Genomic DNA, 10,973 nt, shown 5'->3' on the forward strand with positions numbered 1-10,973 from the left:
AGTGATGGGGACAAAATCAGCCATTTCAAACAGTGATGGGGACAAAATCAGCCATTTCAAAAAGTGATGGGGACAAAATCAGCCATTTCAAAAAGTGATGGGGACAAAATCAGCCATTTCAAAAGTGATGGGGACAAAATCAGCCATTTCAAAAGTGATGGGGACAAAATCAGCCATTTCAAAAGTGATGGGGACAAAATCAGCCATTTCAAAAGTGGTGGGGACAAAATCAGCCATTTCAAAAGTGATGGGGACAAAATCAGCCATTTCAAAAGTGATGGGGACAAAATCAGCCATTTCAAAAGTGGTGGCGACAAAATCAGCCATTTCAAAAGTGGTGGGGACAAAATCAGCCATTTCAAAAGTGGTGGGGACAAAATCAGCCATTTCAAAAACACAGTATGTTCCTTTTTACAGCTCGTGCAGTGAGACAAAAAGTAACACAAGTCATGTGTCCATGTTATTAGACAAGATGGAAACATAAGCAAAAAGCTAATATGGGTTTCCTTTTTGTGTACGAGGCGTCCCAGTCTGCCAGTAAAAGCACGCTGACAGTTACTGGTTTATGAAAATAAGTTTAAAATGAAATGACTTAGCTGGCTTCATGCAGCACTGTTTTAATACCAGGGTTTCCATCAAATAACAAGCAGCTTCGTTACGTTATCCGAGCACAGGGGACCATACCTTTATCAAGCTGGGGGTGTGAGGAAGAGGATGAGGAGGAAAAAAAGGAAGAGGGAATGGAGAAAGAGGCACAGCGAAGGGAAGAAATCCTGAGCTCGTTCTCCTGAGGAGACTCAGCAGGAGTCCGAGGAAAGAGAAACAGCGAGAGAGAAGTGAGAGGGCGTTACGGAGACTTTTTACTTTTACTGATCCACTTCTGATCACGTTTCTCTGCTAGTTAAGAAAATCAAGTGTGTCCCATCATCTCATCCAACTCCTCAGTTAATCCCCTGCTGGAGGGAAAAGGCTTATGATGCCCGGTGAACATGTGAGAACTCGTGAACTCACCTGTAAGTTCGTCTTGGCTTTCCTCAAGACGTCCTGTGTTCTCGACACTGGAAACAAAAGCACAGAGCATCTGTGAGCCATTGCTTGTTCTTTCATCGGTTAAACAGACAGGTTTCGGTCGAGCAGTAAATACAAGACCGACTCGGCCAACAACACCACAGCTGCTCTGGGACAGAAAGAGGAGAGAGCTGGAAGAAGACGACGCCAGACAGTGAAACAGACGGTGATGAAAGATTATCCCATCTGATGGTAATTCATCTTATCCATAACTCTAGTTGTCTGACTCTTGTATCAAAGTATTATGCAGTGACTAAGAGATAAAATAAGACAGATAAAATATAAATATCATTAATTCATCATAACTGACAGAATTTCAGGGTTATTATTATTTTTTTCTGTAATAAGAAAAAGCAATATGTTTTTTTTATGATCTAGTAGGAACATCAGGGACTCACGCTGGCTGACTATAAAGTGCTCCATGCTATCTTTGGTGCGGTTGGAGCTCTTCACTCTCTCCATGGCATCCTTGAGAGCCTGTTCTTGCTCTGAGAGCCTCAGACGGAGAGAAACGACCTCCTCCCTCAGAGACGGATCCTGTCAACACACACAGCACATTCTTGTGTGTTTGTCCACACATCTTTACTTTATTCAGGTTACTTTTGCTCACACGTAGATTTGTTTTGCAGTGTGGACGAGTCATCCTCACATTTTAGAAACAACAGCGACAATAGACATTAGTCAGTATATAAACATACAAAAAATACTCAATGTTACAAACATTAAAATAAATAAACATGTGAAGAAAGTAAATAGATAAAGTGTTGATTCTGTATCATCTGTGCTTTGTTCAGCACTTTGGGACTAGAAACCTTCATCTAGAAGGAAGAAAGTGAAATTCAGAGTGCAAAGTGTGGCAGTCATCGTTTACTGTATTTCTGTGTGGATACTGTGTTGGCTGAATTTAATTTAACATTGAACCACTTATCCACTGTAACTTCCTGGTGTACAGGGGTGCTGAGTTAAGCTGTGACTCACCAATCAGCCTGCTAGACCATTTAACAATTATTTATTTTAAGGATAGGTTTCCAAGGTTCATCCACAGGAGATCAATAGATCAGTGGCTACTGCTAACACAGGGCTTTATTTATGTAATCAATTACGGCTTTCCAGTGTTGGGCAGTTGGGCAGTCACTAGTTTAACTACATTTCTCAGTAGCTTGGTGGTAGCGTCGCTGTTTTCTGAATCAAATAGCTTTTTAATAGCGAAGCTCTTCTACTGGCCGAGTAGCACAATTGCGTCCAGGCTACATTTCCCCGAGCATTTCTTCCTGCAACTTTGCTGCAGGGGAATAAAGACTATATAGAATAAAGAGTTCACTTTCTCTTGTGATAGTTGTTGTAACAGCTCTTGTGAGAAGGATCAGGGTCCAGCCTATTGCCATGAATCTTTAGGTAAACAGTGTTGCCAGAGCACATATTGACATATAAACAATAAAAAAAGATATAATTTAATAAACAATGAAATGACATTATAAAAACTAAAGAAAGAAGAAAAAACAATCAAAACACAAAATATGTGACATAGAAAATGTGTCTTGCTTTTTGACAAGCAGTGGAACTTTTCAAAGGAACAATTATTAAAATAACAAACAATATCAATGATGATAATGTGATCATTTTACATTTAACTTTATACAAACAACAATGGTTCTCAGTTGGTTGCATGAGGAAACACATTTTGCTTTGACTTAGATTTCTCTCTCACTCTGTAGTCTTTCTTCTTTTGCTGCTGTGGAATGAAGTTGGTTCAATATAAACTAGGCCTATACTGTGTGTGTGTGTGCGTATTTATATATAAAATATTAAAACTAATTAAAAGTAGCTTAGATGTAGTACACTACTTTTGCTAAATTTTACTGGGGGCTAGCTTCTGTGTAGTGAAGCTTCATTTATTGTAGAGTAACTAGTAGCTTAGCTCACTACATTTTCCAAGTAGCTCGCCCAAACAGCAGCAAAAGCTGTAGTAAATTGTCTTTTGTTGCATACCATTTCACTTTTTGGAAGTTCACCTGTCACATCAAGTTTCAAGAGTCTTAGCGGCCAAATCATTTTGTAACTCAATAAATGTCTGACACTAACCGCCGTAGACTTCAGTCTCCAGTGATTCAGCTATTACCTCTGTTTAACAGCCAAAACATATCAGCTGGTGTTTCAGTAAATATAAGATGTTGAAAAGAAACTAAGAGGAACAAAGTCACAAAGGAGGATCAAAGAGGACAGGGTTTCAAAAACCCCTCTGCTCTTGGTTCCTTTCCTTTCAGCTTTTAGTCTGACCTGTTTGGATTCCTCGAAGTTTGGCAGAGCTGCTCTCCAGAACATCCGGAGCAGAGAGCCGGCCTCCTCCAGGATCTGCCGCAGGGTTTTACTGTCAGACAGCAGCTTCCTGACAGAACCGGAGTCTGAAGGCTGACGCACACAAAACACAAACTAATGATTAATCCGTCAGCTATTTTTCTTGTCAATCCCAAAATCATCAAGTCCTTAAAAGCAAAGAGAGGTAAAAAAAATCCCTTAGTATGACCAGCATCTAAAAATAATAACGTAAAACTTAGACAAACCAGAAACTCTTGTCTATAATTATAATAGTTCTTGTGCTATAATGCTATAAATAATTGTACACATTATTGTATTCTCACCTGATGAAGGCTGAACTCCGGTGGGTTGCTCAGGGAATGAAGGGTGGCATCCATCTTGCGGAGGAGAGCGCTGCCCTCCAGGATCTGCCGCTGCAGAGCCTTGAAGTCGTCAATGTGGCCCACTGCATGGCGGCCATGACGGTTGGAGAAAGAGCCGTCTGGGGCTTGACCCTGCAGGGTCGAGGCTGCCGGGAGGGAAGACGAGAGAAATAGGATGTAAGTGCAGGCGGTAGAAACAAGTTATACGTGCAATGAAGTGCTCCCGTGTGATATATGGAGGCAAGTTGGTTGTAACAAATATCTGCTTTCATACGTAAAGATGAAGGTAGATCTGTTCACGCGTGAAAGAGAGCTGCTCACCTCGATCGGATGCTCCGGTGTCTTCTGCATGTTTCTGTGCAGGATGTAGAGGAGAGGAAGGACTGACGAGTCCAGTGTCTCTCACGGGAGGGGAGGGAACGTCGTCTGTGGAGGAAGATCTCTATCAGTTATTGAACTGCAAAAATCTCCTTAACATGACATATCTCTCTGTTACTGAGAGTCATTTTCCTTAAATCTAGTGTTGTGATCTGCTTTATTCCATCTTATTTCAAGATGCTGATGTACTGACCATTGAAGAGCTGCCTCCTGGACCGAGGCAGTGGGCCAGTCTGTCCACTCAGCTGCTGCTCCAGCTGAATGTGCAACTCTCTGGGGTCAAAGGTTGCAGTGTGTTGGGTACCTTCACTGGACTGACCTGCTTAGAAAGACGCAAACAAAGATGTGTAACACAAACATTAGCCAGTATATTTAGTTTCTGTATGAGTGAGAGAAGAAACAGAGTTCGGTCATTTTAACCTATCCCGCTCTTTTTAAGAAATATGTTTGGGAAATTAAATCAAATTTTCAAGTATATTATATTATTATGCTTTTAATAGGGTGGATAAGACAGATGCCTTTGGTGTGAGAGATTGGGGTTCAACTCCACACTGTGACCATCCACCATTGTGTCCCTGAGTGAATAAATGTAAAAGCCGCTCAAATGCTGTCACTGTTTTAAGAACATTCAAACCTTTAAAAAACTGTGAAGCAATTTCAGCATCATCACGTCCCTGAATGGAGCCATGATTTCCGGTGCCGGGACACTGTACAAAAACAAATCTTAGAGGCTTAAAATGTCTCTGGGAGTGCAACGTCTTACCTGAGTGTGTGTTTGTGGTGACTCCACACACTCTGTGATACACCTGCAGCTCACGCTGAAGAGATTGGACCAGACTGTGGCTCTCACATAGCTGCTGCTGGAGGATGCTCACCTCATGCTGGAATCTATGAAAACACAGACATATACATAAAATAATATGTTATTTTAGTCATATTCAGCTCATTTTGATATGAAGCAACTGAGCAAAACATCTGCTAACTTGGACATAATATATTCTCTAGCCCCTAACAATAGAGCAGTATCTGACTGCCCTCTGAGGTTTTTTAAATACATTTTATTGGAAGTCAATTTACAGTCAGACATTCCAGCTTGTAAACACAATATAGAGACTTATAATATATATAAATTTATAATGAAATTATAATAAAATAATAATAAAATTAAATAACAGAGAAATTAAACCACCAAAGATTTTCCGCAGGCGTTAAGTTGCTCTTTAAGTCTCTAAGCACAACTAATCAGAGTCTATCTAACCCTCAAACACGTCCTCCCTTTTCAAAACAAAGTACATGAACACACACACACCTGTTGATGGTTTCCTGGTTCCTCTGTCTGTCCTGTTTCAATTGTGCAATCTCTTGGTTGAGCGCTTCAGCCTCAGTTTGCAGCTTCCTGCTTTGCTCCGCCCACCTCTCAGCCTCTAGCTCCGCCTCTTTCAACCTGGCCTGCTCCAGGAGAGCCGCCTCCCTCAGCTGCTCTGCCTCCTTACTGCCCTCTGCAGGGGACACATGACAGCACAGAGCTCAGCAAATCTGCTAAAAACAACTTTTCAAAAACCAACAGATGATAAAAATGTCATGGACGTGTTTTTGGGTGGTGAACATCAGGCTGTACCTCTGGTGGCCTGCTTCAGCTGGTTCTGCAGGCTGACGTTCTCCTCCTTCAGAAGTCTGATCTCACTGGAGAGCTGGCCGACTGAGTCCAGACCCTGGATGTAGATGTTGGTAGGAGCACCTGGAGAGGACAAGGAGACGTTAAGCATGTAAAGTTTTGTTTTTTTAAACCTCTGCCTTATTTTCACATATGTTGGTGTGAAAATCACTAGTAGGTCCAACAAGTTTTGGTATCCGTGCAGTTGATGCTTCAGTGGCTGCAACATGTTCCTTTGGGGCCACTGCGTCCGTCAAAATCTTATTCATAAGAAGTGCGGCTTGTTGCCACCCACAAGCTCGGACTGTTACACAACATCATGGAAAGGATCCCTACGAGGGACTCCTTTGCTTTTAACAAGAAAACGAAGTCTCGCTCTGAAATCTCACAGGACGCCATTTGTTGCAGGAAGACGACGGCGTAGACGTGGGTCAGATTTGGAGAGAGAAGTTTGTTCTGTTGGAGTAAAGTCTCGCTAGCAGCTCCTCCATCGTTTTCACCGCCGTTTCCTACGACAACTCGCCTCTCACGAGATTTCAGAGCAAGAACTGTGCTTGAGCGAGACTTCAGTTTAGTTTAAGGATCCTTTCCATGACGTTGTCGGACACCTGGTGTAACCTACGAGTCATTTCGACACCAACATATGTGAAAATTGGGCACAGGTTTAAAAATACCAAAATTATCAAAACCAAACACTTTATCTATTTTCCTACCAAATTACATACATTTTTTCAGGTTCTTACAAATTAAAGGACATTTCTTGGAAAAATTTCAAGGAAATCAGTATAAAACTAAGTGAAACAAAGGCATACCATGTAATTATGAAATGTGCATTAATCATTATAGATATTTTATAGCTGACATCTGAAGAGCATTTCAGGATCCATACTGTCTATTCCAAGTTCCATGATTAAGACTTTTGAGTGTGTGTGTGTGTGTTACCTTTCTCCGAGGCGGTGCGGGCCAGTCGCTCTTCTAGTTGTTGTCTGAGGCGATCGTTGGTCTGGATCGAGTCCTCCAGTCTCTGTCTCAGAGTCCTGATCTCTCGCAGGTGCTCCTTCATCAGGTCTGAACCTGCAACAACAACAACAAAAAAAAACATGATTGACAATCTGCTCTCAGAGACCAGAGATTTTTTGTCCCACGGTTCTCTATTTGTTGTAAAGTTGCATTAAAGTTTTTTGGTAACGCAGCTTCTAAACAAGTAGAGATTATGAAACAACAAAGATCTTAAAACTCAGAAGTAGTTAAAAGCTTCTAAAACTTTCCCCAAAAGGTCAAAAATTAACATCTAACCTCCAGTGAAACATTTTCAAGGATTTAACTGTGTATCTTACCTGTGTTGCTGGCGCCCGACTGGTACCCCGAGGATCCTGAAGACAGGTCGGCTCCAAGTCTCAGTGGTCGGGTGCCATAGGCCATATCCCACAATGCACTGCTCTCCAGAAGACTGGCCCCAGCTTTCATTGCTGAGCTGGCATCCAGGCAGCTGCTGGTAGCGCTGCTGAAAGGAGAAGGCTGGTATCCGTGGTAGGAGAGAGGCAGGAAGGCAGAGGAGTCGGGCTGCTGGTGGGAAAAGGGGAAACCCTGAAGAGGTTTGGACTGAGGCGCGGAAAACCCTGAGAGGAAGAAAAAGTAACATCAAGTAAGTACGTAAGCAAATTTTAATGAAAAGCCTGGGAGGGACAGAGACAGACACTTTTGTATTTCAAAAGAAGTTAGAGTCTGTTAGTGAGACACAAATAAAGAGGAGAGTGAAATACTTAAGAGAAATGAAGGGATTTCTTTTGACGTAGGAAACAATTTAATCGGCCGAATGAAATCGGTCTGGTTCGGGGTTTCTCAAAGCTCCATCCCTCATTAGTGTTTAAAAATCACAGCAAATCCTTCTCAAGCTGGGTGCTCTGGGTTCATTAAGCATCAAATGAAGAACAGTTATTTAATGAGAATGAAAGTGCAGTGGGGTTAAGATGAAGGCAAATGGAAGATGAAAAGAAAGAAGCAAAGGCATTAGGGGAGATGCGGATTATTAAAGCTGGTCAAGTCTCACTTTATTTCACTCCCTGTGTATCTACATGCAGCAGCAGTAACATCACTGATCCTCATACTGAGGGTGAGGCGGTTATCTAGTGCAACACATTTGAACAAATTTTAATAGAGCAGCTTGAGTCCCATACAGATAACAATTATTCAGTTGTTTCTCTACTTCTTCTTAGATCAAAAGGTCATAAATCTCTCCTCCCTTACACAGTGGATCAATCAGACCTCCTTTCATTAAACCCACTGTGTGAAGACAATATCAAACTTTGGCGCCATCCAGTGGTAGTATCAAAGACTGCATCGTCTCAGACTCATCTCCAAGGTGCGTCGTCAACATGCGCTTGATTTTGGCAAGATTGAATTCAATCAAACGTGTCTGAAAGCTGTTGAAGCATCTAGGGCACCTCACGATGAGGTCAAGAGGCTTCTCTGAACAGCTCAAACTGGGAGACACGTCCTGATGAGTGCAGATGCCATGCAAACTCAAGGCTGCAGAAGTTATGGTTGTTACACTAAAATTGTTGCACTGTACTTTGGCTTTCTGTTCAGCCATCATCAGGTATCATCAGGCTGTCCACTGTGCTTCCTTTGTAAAATGAGCTACTCAGGATAGTCTGTTATTTGTTCTTCTTCTTCCAGCTCCTAACATACTGTGAATGCGATAAATCTAGAAATAAAGTTCGAAAAAAACAAGTCACTACTCTCTGGAAGTTTAAACTCGATTTTGGCTTGAAAATCTGCTCGTGTCCACTGGCTCAGCTGGTCATTATCCCCTTCTGTGTGTGAGAGCAGAATAAACACTATTCCCTAAAAATCCTTTAAGCAGCGATGGCTTGATTTTGTTGAAATTCTCATTCAGGTATGCTGCACAGTTTTATTGAGCCTCAAACACACAATTAGATCTAAACATGCACGGACAGTGAGACCGACGCACTCTCATTGTCTGCCAGCTGCCTTTGTAACATCTGCAGCTCCTGATGCACGTCAGCCAGGGAGAAACCCACGCCCCCGCTGTCTTGGTAGCGGGTTCTCAGGGGTGCGGGGTGGGCTTGGAAGGGCAAAGGAACCCTCTGGGTGGAGGAGGAGAGGGGAGGGTGGAAGGGGGTGGAGGTGAGGACTGAGGCTGGAGCTGGGAGGAAAAGAAGAATCCAAAGCACAAAGATGAAAGAAAGGCACGAAAGAACAAAACGTCACAAAGCAACAGTTCAGAGGTGTGAGGTGAATGCAGCAGAATACACATAAAAGAAAGTTTCTTTCTTTAAAGCCTCGGCCACTCCCCTGCGCCCATTCCTACCTGTCTGACTCTGCACGTCTATGGGTTTGTGTGGTGAGCTCGGGCATTGCATGCTGGGACAGCTGAGGCACGACTGGGATCTGTGGGATGAGGTGATGGATGGAGGGACAGACGGGTGACGTGACATGGAGCCACTGTGAGAGCGGCAATCTGGAAACGAAAAGAGTCAGCTGTCACCAAAGGACATGATGGAGGGAACAGACTGTGTGTCAGTCCCACATACAACGTCCTGCTGCCCCAAATACTCACTAAAGTACCACATGTGGATTCATCCGCCGCTGAAAATAGTCCCCAAAAAATGCGCTACAGCGAGCAGCTGTTTTAGGAAATTACTGAGTCCAATTGGCTAATGTTTACAGGTTATATCAAATATAGTATAGATTGATTTAGTATTTTCTCTTCACTTGCACAAATACACCGGAAGCCAGATGACGGGTGTCATGTTCTCACCTGTGCTGAGTCTGGTGGAAGTTCGTGTTTCCTTCTGACCGAGCTCGCTGGCAGCGTCCACATCAGAGCAAAGCTCCAGGTCCTCGTTGGTGGATCCATGCTCATCAGACACATAGGAGATACGATCTGATTGGTCAGTGGTGTCAGAGAGCGCATGGCTGCTGCAGGGCGTGTCGGAGCGATGAGGATGATGATGGTGATGCTGGTTTAGTTTGGTGCGGAGAGACTCGATGATCTTGTCCTTCTGCTGCAGCTCCTTACTGAGCCTGTACACACACACACACACATACACACACACACACAATATATAATTAATATGGGTTTTAGTTATCAGTCAAGTTAATCCATTTACTTTATTCCAGACCACAAGTCCATATTAATTTAGTGCAGCCCTTACATGTACATTTGCTCATTTTAAGATAAGCAAGATAAATTTGGCTGGGGAAAGTGCAATTCAATTTAATGTTAGCCATTTCTATAATTAATGGCTCAATAGATGTAATCTATAAACGTGTGTCAAGCAAATGCAAATGCAAATGATTTGAGAGATTAAAATGATGAAATAATTTTGTCTCTTAGCCAAGCCGTCTCAGATAATTACAAAAATGTAAACTTGATTATAACAGCGTCACCTTGAGGTCATTGATTTTCATTTCATGTTCCTGAGTAGTGGGAGAGAGACATTTTCACTGGGTCCAAGTTACAATAGGCAATCTTTGACTTAATATGACCTCAATGAGCTCGTGAAAACACACCACATGCATGAATTCCCAAGAGAAGGTGATTTACTGAATTTACCGAGCCACTGGTGAGAGCTGGTTTCCAGCCACCTTCTCACAACTTGATGCAATGACATCACATGTGCCAGACTCGGGTATCTATGGTCACTTTAAACGTACACACACGGAACCAGCCTCAGGAAAAACTCCAGTTACAAAAATACCCGTGTACGTGTGGACAAGGCCTTAGCTCAGACTGAAGACTTTTAAAGACTTTTAAAGATACACATTGATGTTAATTGATTCAGCATCAGACAGTGCAGGCATAATGAGCTGCTGTGCTTTTCTTGTTTGCCATTTGTTCTGTGGTTATTGACATCCTGTGTCTGCTACTTTGTGTTGATTTGTTACTGTAGTCTGGCTAAAGCTATTTCGGTTTATTTGATAGACGCAGACAGCAGGCTGTGGTGGTTTGAGTCAAGGACAGGCTGTAAGATTTGCGTTTGGCCCATGTGCACACGAACGTGCTTTTTGGGGCGGAGGGCACAAGAAAAATATTTGCACCAGGGCCAATCACAATTATTTTGCGCAGCTATGTTAAGCTTTTGGAAAATATATAGTGACAGACACCTGAATTGATCATAGGTTCAGTGAGGCAATTATTGCAGCCAATTATGAGACATTTTTTCCGC

General features: G+C 42.6%; 1 protein-coding gene across 1 annotated transcript; it reads right to left on the reverse strand.

Annotated features, from left to right (window-relative positions):
- Nucleotides 1–1,011: 1,011 nt before the first annotated feature.
- LOC123965972 (myomegalin-like) lies at nt 1,012–9,823 on the reverse strand (the record flags this gene model as incomplete). Its single annotated transcript, XM_046042244.1, has 14 exons — nt 9,563–9,823; nt 9,113–9,262; nt 8,753–8,947; nt 7,116–7,397; nt 6,721–6,852; nt 5,743–5,862; nt 5,434–5,623; nt 4,888–5,012; nt 4,318–4,443; nt 4,068–4,172; nt 3,708–3,892; nt 3,346–3,477; nt 1,467–1,605; nt 1,012–1,058 (listed from the first exon to the last, which is right to left on the reverse strand). Coding segments are annotated over exons 2-14 (1,905 nt in total), but the record flags the coding sequence as incomplete, so codon positions are not given.
- Between the last annotated feature and the right edge of the window lie 1,150 nt (nt 9,824–10,973).

This window comes from Micropterus dolomieu, unplaced genomic scaffold, assembly GCF_021292245.1.
Source record: "Micropterus dolomieu isolate WLL.071019.BEF.003 ecotype Adirondacks unplaced genomic scaffold, ASM2129224v1 contig_12110, whole genome shotgun sequence".
In the NCBI taxonomy this organism is placed as follows: domain Eukaryota; kingdom Metazoa; phylum Chordata; class Actinopteri; order Centrarchiformes; family Centrarchidae; genus Micropterus; species Micropterus dolomieu.